This window comes from Rana temporaria, chromosome 9 (genome assembly GCF_905171775.1).
Source record: "Rana temporaria chromosome 9, aRanTem1.1, whole genome shotgun sequence".
Taxonomy (NCBI): Eukaryota; Metazoa; Chordata; class Amphibia; order Anura; family Ranidae; genus Rana; species Rana temporaria.
This window is the reverse complement of record NC_053497.1, coordinates 111057950-111071567: the sequence shown is the minus strand read 5'-3', so window position 1 is coordinate 111071567 and position 13618 is coordinate 111057950. Positions and strand designations below refer to the sequence as shown.

General features: G+C 36.6%; 1 protein-coding gene across 2 annotated transcripts in view; it reads left to right on the top strand.

The window, feature by feature from the left end:
* Positions 1-13123, top strand: part of LHX3 (LIM homeobox 3) — a 30304-nt gene extending 17181 nt beyond the window's left edge. For both annotated transcript variants that reach the window (XM_040324130.1, XM_040324129.1), the window contains exons 2-6: positions 3855-4026; positions 6529-6731; positions 8406-8557; positions 8967-9138; positions 11446-13123. In XM_040324130.1, coding sequence (XP_040180064.1) covers positions 3855-4026; positions 6529-6731; positions 8406-8557; positions 8967-9138; positions 11446-11855 — 1109 coding nt within the window. In that variant the 3' untranslated portion in view covers positions 11856-13123. The remainder of the gene's footprint in view (positions 1-3854; positions 4027-6528; positions 6732-8405; positions 8558-8966; positions 9139-11445) is intronic.
* The last annotated feature ends 495 nt before the right edge of the window (positions 13124-13618 follow it).

Genomic DNA, 13618 nt, shown 5'->3' with positions numbered 1-13618 from the left:
AAACAAGAAAAGTAGATACTTATTTTAAAATAAATCTGATCTTTTTTTTCTTTAAAATTAATATGATCTATTTTTCTTTAATATTAATGCAATGGTGTAAACAATATCTAATCAGCAATAAAGATTTAGATTTGAATTCACATACTTTTTGTGTTGTTAGTTTCATAGGTTCACAATGTTAAATTTGTTGTGAAATCATTAAATAAATAACAACTTGAAGTTCATTGTCCTCCTTTTAAGAAAACATTTTTTATAATTTTGTTGATATTTAATGAAATTGTTGTTTTCATTTAATGTAAAAAGAAAATAAATCATTTGGTAAGAAATATTACCTATAATTATAAGTATTAAAAATAATTAAATACAATTATTGTTATTTTTATTTCAAGTAAAAAAGAGTCATTGTAAGCATAGATACATTTTTTGAGAACAGAGATAGCTACTGATGTAAACTTGGGGTAGATTTTTTTTTTTTTTATCACTGTTACTATTAGAAATAGTGCATGGATTATTGCAAGCCCAACACTTACATAAATATTACAGTATTATATTTATTAAAATAATAGTTAACTATTTTAAAAACCAAATAATGTAGTACAATATTCAAATAAATGAAACTAAGAAAATGATCGTAGCAATTTAGTGATTAGGATGAGGATAGATATGGCAATGCCCGTACTATAGTTTTAATTAAAATGTTATTATACTTACTGAAGAATTGAAATTATATTCTAGTAATCAAATATATGAAAACTGGGTACCCAGTTTGATTCAGAACTGATCTGCATAACAATTTTATTTGCCCAAATATAATATTATTCTATTTATTAAAATGATATGGCAATCATTGTGGTATTACATTTTGCAGGAACGATATTTTTAAAAAAATGGATGGATTGTAGCATATGTAATATAAAAAATAAATGTGGTGAGTTAAGCTAAAAATTATACAGCAATTAATTAGAAAAAAAGCATTTGAAAATAAATCTGTATTGTTTAAATGATTGAAAATTGTTTATGAAAATTTACTTTTTTGGGGGGTGGAAACAGTTGGGTATTACAATTTTTTCTTTCTTTCTTTTTTATAATTTTTAAATGGAGGGAAAAGAAAAGACAGTTTTTTTTAATGACAGCATTAAAATTTCATCATACATCAGCCAGACAAAAGACAGGAGTCACTCCATCAATATGAGACTCTGTGACAGCATACGGTCTAATAAATAATTAAACACACAAATACCCACCTGTTCTGCATACTAAACAACAAAATGCCAAATGCCCCCTTCACCTGCCTGGATGCCTGGCTGTGTACAGACAGACAATGGAAAGAAAAGTCAGTGTACCTGTACACACCTACAGATACATGGCCAGATGCAGTGATATTAAGAAGATGTGAAAAGGGAAATACAATTCTAGTATGCATTCTATGTGCATTCTTTCCAAATAGACACAACTACATTATTGTGGTGGTATGAGGAAAGCTCAGTATTTTTATCTATTTATCACCTATCTATCAATAAGAAATGGACGCAGATATCTATCTATCAACCTAAAAATATCAACAGAAATAGTCAAATAGATACAATCTCTATCTATCTATCTATCTATCTATCTATCTATCTATCTATCTATCTATCTATCTATCTATCTATCTATCTTTACCTAAATCTATCTATTTAGAAAGAAAGGGCAATAAGCGAAGATCTATCTATCTATCTATCTATCTATCTATCTATCTATCTATCTATCTATCTATCTATCTATCTATCTTTACATAAATCTATCAAATTGGAAATAGGCGAAGATCTATCTATCTATCTATCTATCTATCTATCTATCTATCTATCTATCTTTACCTCAATCTATAATAATTAGAAATAAAGAGCAATAGGTGCTATCTATCTATCTATCTATCTATCTATCTATCTATCTATCTATCTATCTATCTATCTATCTATCTACCAATCTTTACTTAAATCTACCTATCTAATTAGAAAGAAATTGCATTATGTGCATATCTATCTATCTATCTATCTATCTATCTTGTTATCTATCTTTTATCTTTCTGTCTATTAATCATCTATCTATCTATTTATCTATCTTTACCTAAATCTATCTATCTAAATAGAAAGAAAAAACAATAGGTGCTATCTATCTATCTATCTATCTATCTATCTATCTATCTATCTATCTATCTATCTATCTATCTATCTATCTATCTATTTATCTATCTATCAATCTGTCTATATGTCTATATTTACCTAAATCTATATAATTAGAAATAAAGGACACTAGGTGAATATCTATCTATCTAACTATCTATAATAATTAGAAAGAAAGAGCAATTGGGGCTATCTATCTATCTATCTATCTATCTATCTATCTATCTATCTATCTATCTATCTATCTATCTATCTTTACCTAAATCTATCTATCTAAATAGAAAAAACAATAGGTGCTATCTATCTATCTATCTATCTATCTATCTATCTATCTATCTATCTATCTATCTATCTATCTATCTATCTATCTATATATCTATCTATCCTTACCTAAATATATCTATCTAATTAGAAAGAAAGGGCATTAGGTTCAGATCTATCTATCTATCTATCTATCTATCTATCTATCTATCTATCTATCTATCTTCTTATCTATCTTTTATCTATCTGTCTATTGATCATCTATCTATCTTTACCTAAATCTATCTATCTTAAATAGAAATAAAAAACATCTATCTATCTATCTATCTATCTATCTATCTATCTATCTATCTATCTATCTATCTATCTATCTACCTGTCTGTCTATCTATCTATCTATCTATCTATCTATCTATCTATCTATCTATCTATCTATCTATCTACCTACCTGTCTGTCTGTCTGTCTGTCTGTCTGTCTGTCTATCTATCTATCTATCTATCTATCTATCTATCTATCTATCTGATCCATCTGACCTGACTTGGAAGAGAAGGGAGGCCTGGCCCAAATCTAAGCATCTGAGCTTTTAATAAGTGAAGGACAAACTGACATGGAACGTGGTCTCTGTAGAAGTGACTGGAATATAACAACCCTTTCTTTGTCTGATTGTAGGGGAAGAAGGTCCATTTTCCATACGATGGGACTGGTTGTGTAGATTGCTTGGCTTACATAGATATTTAGCAACCACAATGACTGGCTAAACATTTCTGCTAACTGAAATGATGTAAAATGTAGAATGGGCAGAGTTTAGTGCTGGGTTACAAGTTTGGGATTGGGATATCTTGCCTTTATAAACCCTGCTAAGTTCATACCATAGGTAAGCTGGGCATACAGTGTACATTGGTATTTTGGCTGATGGGCCATAACCCTGCGGTTCTGTATTGGTTTCAAGGACTGCAACTTCCATGTCTTCCCCATAACTCTTGAAGTTAGCAATACTCTCTCCTCCTTTTAGATTTTGAAGGCTGCATAAACATGTGAATGTCTTCCGCTTTCAGAAGCTATGACCAATGAAATGTCAATTTTACAGGATTCAATATGTATGTTGGGCAGCTTGCTTGCACAGAATCTAAAAAACTTTGTCCCAAAAAAGGCCACACTCCAGTTTTGCCTTATGTCACCTGTCAGTTCTCATAGTTCACCCTATATTTTTGGTAATTTGGGTAAAACTATAAACTCTGTAAAATAAATGTGATTAGCCAGACTCATGCATGGGCCCAAAGAAATGTTATAATAGTTTTCATCTTTTCTTTCCAGAAGCAATATTGTATCCCCTGTGTTTTCTATTCCATGCGTCCCTGGTCTAATTATCTGCTGTTTACTTAGAATATGTAAAAAGTGGTTAAACTAATTATCTGTACTTTTGTGTTGCAGAGATTCCCTTGTGCGCTGGTTGCAACCAGCACATCGTAGACCGATTCATCTTGAAGGTGCTGGACCGCCATTGGCATAGCAAGTGCCTGAAATGCAACGACTGCCAGATCCAGCTCACTGAAAAATGCTTCAGCCGGGGTGACAGTGTCTATTGCAAAGACGATTTTTTCAAGTAAGTCTATAATATTATAGTAGTATTGTAGAAGATTAATGATCTTGTATATCTCCATCCAGTGTTTACCATCTTGTTAATAGAAAACTCTTATTAAGATAATGCTCTTTCAACCAATGCAATTGGTGGCCAAACTGCAATTTAAATTTAAAAAAATTCAAATATTTCCGAATACACAAAACATTAGAAAGACAGACACTAAATAACACATTTGTTGCTTTAAATTGGAAGTTCGCCCGAGAATCATTTAATCATTCATGTACATTAAACAGCTATATAACATACATACCTTGATAAATGCAGAGCACCAAGTTTGACCTCTGTCCATGCTCCAGTTGTCCAACAATCAGCATTGGAAAATGTCCACCATTTACCAGCAACACCAAACAAATCAGGGTGTCCCTCAGCCCCTTCATGCCTCGGGGTACAGAATAAGCATTTGCCAGTTAGGTTTTCAATTTAAAGGCATAGATAGCATAGAGGTACTGCATGTGTTATGGTAAATGGTTGGCAGTTTCCAATGTTGATTGCTGGACAATGGGAGTGAGAACAGAATTCAAACATGGTGCTCTACATTTATGTGTTATATGACTGTTTATGTTCATATAGTCATTCTAGGGCCAACTTCCACTTTAAAGCGGAGGTTCACCCTAAATTACAACTTTGGCTGTCTAAAACCACCAGCCATTGATAGTAATGATTCCGTATTTTTTTTTTAAATCGCCGTCCTTACCTTTGTACCCGAGCCTTTTGTGAGCTGTCACTCACTTTTCCCCGTGGTAGTGGGCGTTGATTTTCGAATCCCCCCGACCAGTGCTATGTCTCCTGGGAGTGAGTCCTGAGAATCCCAGGAGACGCGCTGTGCTGAAATCCCGCGATATCTCGCGGGTCACGTGACTAGTCAAGCGGGGCGTGACCGACGCCGGCCGTTGTGATGGCAACAGTGCAGTGTTGACGGCGACGCTCGCCGTCAACACTGCACATGCGCGGGATAGAGCGGTGAATGCTGGGACGTCAGCATTCACCGCATCCCGGAAGGTACAGCAGCTGGGCTTCACAGTGCCCACAGTAAAGATGGGCACTGTGAAGCCATCACAGAGTTTTAAAAGAGTTTTAAAAGATCTTCTTTTCTGGCGATTAGTAAGGGAGCGGGCTAAAAGACTGGGACAGATGAGTGATAACTTTTACAAGGTAAGAGCGGCAGAAGCCATAAAAAAATAAAAAAAACGAAAACCTGCGGAACCCCCGCTTTAAGACTGTTCCATCATTTATCACAAGCCTGTGAAATGCAAGAAATTCAGGTGTGTATGAGGGATAACATGGTGATCAGTGGGATATTTCTGCTGCAATGTATTTTTCAATGAAATAAAAATACCTTTTCTATTGTACATGTTCTCCAAAAAAAAAGTATACCTGTGTAACTAAAGACAAAAGTTTTTTTTTCCATTTCAATAGAGTAAGGGGGTTTATTTTTTTGCCATCTGTGTCCCATAGGGGAGCTTTCTCTTCACTTCTTGTCACATAGCCAAAACAGGAAGTGAGCGGAAATCCCTCCAAAATTAGGGAATCCTGGCTGCACTTAAGCTGGCCATAGATGGTTTGAATCTCGGCCGGTCCTGCAAAAAGAAAATCACTCTAGGGCAGTGGTTCTCAACCGTATAGTGCCGTGACCCCTTGATAAAATTTCCCAAGTTGTGGGGACCCCTAACAGTAAAATTATTTGCTTGGCAAGACAAGTAATTTGTGCCCCTAACCCACAGACATTTAGCACTCCCTGAGCCCCTTCCACTTGTACAGTGTTAAAGCTCTAAGGACAGCCCTGCTGTGGGGCCCCAAAAGGCTGGAAGAGCGGTATGGACTTCAGGAACAGCCCAGGATTTGGTGACCCCTGGCAAATCATCATTTGACCCCCGAGGGGGTCCCGACCACCAGGTTGAGAACCACTGCTCTAGGGGGATCCGTAGTGGAGAAGGATTTGAGGCTTTTGGTAGATCATAAGCTCAATAATGGCATGCAATGCAAAGCTGTGGTTTCTAAAGCGAGCAAAGTCCTTTCTTGTATTAAAAGAGGTATGGACTCCAGAGAGAGAGATATCCGATTGCCTCTCGAAGAATCAGGAAGGAATTTTTTTCCCCTGCTGTAGCAAATTGGATCTCATGCTCTGCTGGGGTTTTTCGCCTTCTTCTGGATCAACTGTGGGTATAGAATTGGGTATATGGGATTGTATGATATTATTATTTTATTATTTATGGTTGAACTGGATGCTGTGGGTACACAGTGCTGCAGCCAAAGCGCAGCAGGTCAGTGTGAAGCCACCCTAGAGATTTTGTATCTTTGCCCCACACCTCCGCCACAATATGTTGGCTAACAGCAAGGCTTACATAAAGCAGAATAAGGAAAGCTATCATTATAATAACTTTTAGATCATGGGTAATGTGAGTGGTAACCCATAAACCCATAAACAAGGTTTGTTTTCACAAAAATTGCTTTTTTTTCTTATAGAAGGTTTGGGACAAAATGTGCGGCCTGCCAACAAGGAATCCCCCCCACTCAGGTAGTGAGACGGGCTCAGGAGTTTGTTTACCATCTACACTGCTTTTCCTGCATCATCTGCAAAAGGCAGCTGGCGACAGGAGACGAATTTTACCTTATGGAGGACAGTCGACTGGTGTGCAAGGCGGACTATGAAACAGCAAAGCAGAGAGGTACATGACCTTCCCTTTAATTTATATATTTAGAGCTTCAACTCTTCTAGGAAGGTTGTCCATGAGGTTTAGGAGTGTGTCTATAGGAATGTTTGATCATTCTTCCAGAAGGGCATTTGTGAGGTCATGCGCTAATGTTGAACGAGAAGGCCTGGCTCACAGTCTCCCCTTTAATTCATTCCAAAGGTGTTCTATCGGGTTGAGGTGCAGGCCAGTCAAGTTCCTCCATCCCAAACTCGCTCATCCATGTCTTTATGGACCTTGCTTTGTGCACTGGTGTGCAGTCATGTTGGAACAGGAAGGGACCATCCCCAAACTGTTCCCACAGAGTTGGGAGCATGAAATTGTCCAAAATGTCTTGGTATGCTGATGCCTTAAAAGTTCCCTTCACTGGATATAAGGGGCCAAGCCCATCCCTTGAAAAAGAACCCCACATTATAATCCCCCCTCCACCAAATGACAATAGACCGGTGTACAAAGCAAGATCCATAGAGATATGAATGAGCGGTTGGGGTGGAGGAACTTGACTGGCCTGCACAGAGTCCAGACCTTAACCCGATAGAACACCCTTGGGATTAATTAGAGTGGAAACTGCGAGCTGTAACTATTTTTGTGCTGCAAAAAAATAAATAGAGAATTGCTGTATTATATATAATATAATATAAACATACATATACATACATCTAGGGCCCATTCAGATCTTTACATGCATGACTTCATGCATATTTGAATGTGTTTTTATTCACTATTGTTCTAAAAATGTATTTGAGTTTCAATTCATTTTATTTTTAGGTTTAAATGGATTTAAATATTATCATGGCTATTTTAGCTGGTTAAAATGTATAAATTGAAATGCCACAGTGTGAATTTGTCCTACAGTTAAAATGTATATTTAGCCAAAGGATTTTTTTCTCAGTTTTGGAAAAAGTGGTAAATAATTAGAGCCCATATCAGGTGTTTACTGCTATCTTGGGATCCATTAGCAAGATTTCACCTTACTTCCTGTCCTTTTTACCAGACAGGAAATTAGGAGAACTCTTCAACAGCAACACAAGTATTTTGTTTGTAGAGCAGGGGAAAGCTAAACCCTTGTCAATCTTTCTTTTTTATCTGTGTCCCCATTGCAAATTTCCTCTCACTTCCTGTCTGGTGAAAATGTTGTCAGCAGGACAGGAAGTGAGGGGAAATTTCTCTAATGCCCTGAGATAACAGCAAAAACCTAACAGGAGTACTAATCCTTCTCTGCTCTTTTCAAAACTCGAAAAATGGTTTTGGATTGAAACAGGGAAAGTTTTTTTTTAAATTCAGCTTAAAGGGCAAAAGCAGTGCTTTGCGGGGGCTTTTGACCCTTTTTTTGGCCGCTAGCGCCCAAAAAACACTGCAAAAACGACGGTAAAGCGCTGACCAAAACAATTTTCTTCCAGCCTGGACTGAAAGTAACATCATGACGATGCTCTGGTCCTCCAAGTCCATAGAGTCGATCAAAGAGTTTTAACTTTATTAAATTCTATTTAAATTCTAATTTAAATATAATTAAATATAGATTAACATTTCACTGTGGATTAAAAATAAATAATTTTGCCTTGTAAAATGAATACGCACACATGGCTTAAAAATATATTTTGTGTTTATGTGAATGGCTGATTATTGAACATTATTTTTTTACTCATGCAGAAGCTGAATCCACAGCCAAAAGGCCAAGGACAACCATCACCGCCAAGCAGCTGGAAACACTAAAAAATGCCTATAACAATTCTCCGAAGCCAGCTAGACATGTCAGAGAACAGCTGTCATCAGAGACGGGGCTGGACATGAGGGTGGTGCAGGTACCCACTGACATATATATATATATACCGTGAGCAATGTTAGTTACCCAGTTTAATATGAGAGATAAACACAAAGCATGTGATCCCCACTCAATGTATATATAAACCAGGTCTACCTACTTCCTACAAGGCTCATTAAGGAAGGAAGTATCAGTGTTAAAGCTTTTGATAGATTATATCATAGAATGGATTTACAATATTTATCAGCATCTGCATGACTTTTAAAGATGTTCTGCATGATTTTAAAAATCTTACAGGGTGGTGGGGACTGCGGAAAGGAGCAATTAAAAACATTTATTGGGTTTGGTCAAACATAATAAGCTATTTGCCCTCAATGTACAACTTCCCTCTCACCCCACATAGAATTACATAGTACTATAAGTCAACTAATGTGTTGCTGCATTTCCAGGTGTGGTTCCAGAACAGAAGAGCAAAGGAGAAACGATTAAAAAAGGATGCCGGAAGACAAAGATGGGGACAATACTTCAGAAATATGAAACGGTCAAGGGGTAACTCCAAATCTGACAAGGACAGCATCCAGGAGGATGGTCCTGACAGTGATGCTGAGGTCTCCTTTACAGGTATAGTTAAAGAACATATTTTAAGAGGAAAATGTGGAGCTGCCCCTTCCTTTAAAAGCTGTTCACTCTTTCTGGGATCATAACATGGAAGATGTTTTGTTAATGATGATAAAAATCCAAACATTACTTGCTCTTTAAAGTGGGAGTTCACCCGAAAAAATTTTTTGAACAGTAGATTGGGCCTAATGATGTGAAGCAGAATTGGGTGTTTTGATTAAAATCAATGCAGTACTTACCTTTTTTGAGAAAGATGTTCTCCCGCCGCTTCCGGGTATGGTCTTCCTTTTTGATTGACAGCCTTCCGACGGTCGCATACAGCGCGTCACAAGTTGCTGAACGTCGGTGCGGTGCTATACGGCGCCTACGCACCGACATTCGGCTACTTTCGGAAACTGGTGACGCGCTGTATGCAATGGTCGGAAGGCTGTCAATCAAATAGGAACGCCCAGTTCCGCAGCCCATACCCGGAAGCGGCGGGAGAACATCTATCTCAAAAACGGTAAGTACTGCATTGATTTTAATCAAAACACCCGATTCTGCTTCACGTAATTAGGCCCAATCTACTGTTAAAAATATTTTTTTTGGGTGAACCTCCACTTTAAAGGGGTTGTAAAGGTTAGTTTTTTATTTTCTAAATAGGTTACTTTAACCCTCCTGGCGGTGTTCCCGAGTCTGACTCGGGATTAGATTTCTGTGCTGCGATCGGTAACCCCGAGTCAGACTCGGGCTTGCCTCGCAGCATCCACAGACAGTGTTCACTTACCTTGTCCCTGGATCCAGCGATGCCACCGCGCTGTGTAAGCGAGCGGGTGCTCGCTCGATTCACACAGCGTCCTCCTGTGCCGCCGATCTCCGTTCCCTGCGACATTACGACGCACGGGAGCGGAGAACGGCGCCAAATTCAAAAACGTAAACAAACACAATACACACAGTATACTGTAATCTTATAGATTACAGTACTGTATGTAAAAAATACACACCCCCCTTGTCCCTAGTGGTCTGCCAGTGCCCTACATGTACTTTTGTATAATAAAAACTGTTCTTTCTGCCTGAAAACTGTAGATTGTCCATAGCAACCAAAAGTGTCTTTTTATGTCAAAAATGATTTTAGAGCAGCTAAAAAACAGCGACAATAAATCATAATTACTTGCAGAATTGTGCGATAGCGATTTGTGTGGAAATTCATCATAAAAAAATAAAAGTAATGACAGCGACAATTCTGCAACTGAGCAAATTTCAGTGATTTTGATTTGATTACATTATTGAACATTTTTTATTATAATTATATTATTGTTTGTTATAATTATTTATAATTATTTATTATATTATAATTTATAATTTTGTTTTTAAAAAAATTTCATACCCGGGATGCCTACTAGACTCTTGTTTGGTCAGATTTAAGTGAGTTATTCCTAAGAATTACAGGCCTACAGTATAAAACGCCAAATTTCCTTGCAAATAATGGTACCACTTTCAGCACCTAAAATCTGAAATAATCATACCGCCAGGGAGGTTAAGCTAGTGCATTGCTGGTTCACTTACCTTTTCCTTTGATTTCTCTTGTAAATGTTTTTTTTTCTTTGTCTGAATTTCTCACTTCCTGTTTCTCCTCAGTAAGCTTGCCCCATCATCCGAGCCGTTCTTGCTGGGGGTTAGTCAGCCAGAACAGCTTACTGAGGAGGAACAGGAAGCGAGAATTTCAGACAAAGAAAACAAAGAAAAAAAAACATTTAGAAGGGAAATGGAAGGAAAAGGTTAGTGAGCCAACAATGCACTATCTTAAAGGAACCTATTTAGAAAATAAAAAACAAACCTTTACAACCCTTTTAAAGCTAAACTAGACTACAAATATGAGATCTATCTTGTGTGCCAAAAGATGTGTGTTCCTGTTTTGTGTTCTAGACATCCTTGCCAGCGTTGTTCGGTCACAATTCAGCCTCCTCACTCAGTATAAAGCCTAATGTACAGGGGATTACTGGTTGCTAAAATAAAAAGATTTGTGTACCCCGTTGTACTTAAACTAGCTTTATTTAATAATACATGGTTTGGTTTGGTTTTCAAAGTGATCCCAAAATCTAATGACAATATGGAATTTCGGATCTTCAGCTTCCCCTGTAGGCTGTCATGAGAACTTTCTTACCAGGTGAAGATGTATTTTTCAGCAGTTCTTGGCCTGTCCAGGGAATTTTTAAAAAGTCACATTTAAAAACATACGCCAACACCCTTGACCAATTGCAAATTTTCATTACTCTAAAATGCATATATAAAATATGAAGTTAATCATTATGTATGATGTCCTTATTGCAGATGAGCCTGCTTTATCGGAAATGAACCACTCCAATGGGATTTACAACAGTCTCAGTGAGGCTTCTCCAGTTTTGGGCAGACAGGCTGGAAGCAACGGTGCCTTCTCCCTGGAACATGGTGGTATTCCAGCATCAGACCAGTACCATGACCTGAGATCCAACAGCCCCTATGGAATTCCACAATCCCCAGCCTCACTACAGGTCATGCCGGGCCATCAACCACTGATGTCAAGCTTAGCATTTCCTGACACAGGTTTAGGTATCATGGCTCAAGGGGTGCCTCCATCTATGAGGGTTTTAGGGGCAAGTGGACCCAATTCTGATCTTTCCACTGGCAGCAGTGGTGGATACCCAGATTTCCCAGCCAGTCCAGCTTCTTGGTTAGATGAAGTTGACCATGGCCAATTTTGACATGAAACTTCAACTCATCTTCCAATGACAAATGAAGGCTGGACATGAAGTTTTTGGAAAAAAGTTGGACTTATGGCATCATGCAATCAAAATGGTTCTATGGAGAATGTGACATCTCAGATTGGAACCACGTTTAACAGACTTTTAATGGCACTAGACATTATCAAAAGGGACTACTATGACTAAGCTCTTCTTGTGCGTGTCTGCTTTACGTTATCATAACGTATACTGATCGAAAGATAAAGACTTTGTACCATGGATCTCAGCGACTTTCCTCTGCATCTTTAGCCTTGTGTTGTATGATAACATCTTCATCATCTTCTGCATTCTAATGAGATACCTTTGTGTTTTCTTCATCGTCAAAATTTACAGTCCCTCTGAACACAGCATCATTTTTCTTTTGTATGCCTGATAAAGGAGAGGTAGAGAACCTTAAAAGGGGAAAAAACACATTTTACAAAAACCTCGTACTCTTCAGCAGGAAATTGAGCATATTGTAGAAATCTCCAGCTTTCTGAAAGATTTGTCTATCACCCACTGAGTCTAAAAACAGAATTAAAACTTGCAAACAACCTGATTAATAATTTATTCTGATACTAAACAGTAGTAATTCATTTCTAAACAGTCAACCTTTATCCTACAATGCTGGTAAAATTGAAACGCTTTCAATTAAATGTGTAACAAGAAAAAAACAAAAAACAAAACAAATAGACTGATTTGCAGACCTTGCCAATCGAGGGTGTTTTTTTCTTTTTGATCGAAAAATGAAATTTTTTACACACACTTTTTGTCTTAAAGTGAGTATATAAGAATTGTTATATCTCCCATCTTCTCTGACCTGTTATCCTGGCGATGAAAACATTTTATCATTTGAAGAATATTTGAATTTCTATAGAACATGCAGTGTAAAGTATGATTATGTCCCAGATGCAGATGTGTTTGGAAATTGCACTTAATTCTGTTGCCAAAAATACAATACCATACCTGCAGAACTTTTCACTACAAATTATGTTTGTTTTTTTTTTAAATAATAAACATGTTATACTATCTATAATTTTTTAATAGTTCAGTTGTGTTGTTTAATGTTGAGCTATTTGGCAAATAACATCTGTTTGGTTTATTGGTGGTATAAGAATTCAGTATGTAAATTGTCCCAGTAAGCTGAATGCTGTGGATTCTGTGTCTGTGAAAATGTCCTCTTATTTATTTACTCGTTAATGATCAAAACCGTTCTAAACACTGAATAAATTTGTCAGCAAAATAATGAATTCTGTCTGCCTAAATTTACTCTCTAGGAAAATATTTAAGGGCCTGCTATAAAACTTTACTGGGATACTGTAAATAAACTTAGTTAAGTATTTATTATTTTTTCCTACTCGATTACAGCTTAAAGGATTCTATTTTTTTAATCATTGTTTTTTCTTGTCTGTATATTACTATGTATTATATTTAATGCTAAAAATAAAAACAATATATATTTTATTCATTTACAAAACAGCTCAACTGGTAGAGATCAGATTATGCAGTCCGCTGAAGGACTCAGAGGTGGAACACCTCCATCTTTTCTTATCATACATTGTTCTGTCTATCATGAAGACAGGGATAAGACCTATTGTTTGCTAATAGTTTCATGGATGCTTCTTGTATTAAACATTTGCATTCAAATATTGAATATTGATAGAAAACATTGGTTGTTATATATATATATATATATATATATATATATATATATATATATATATATATATATATATATATATATA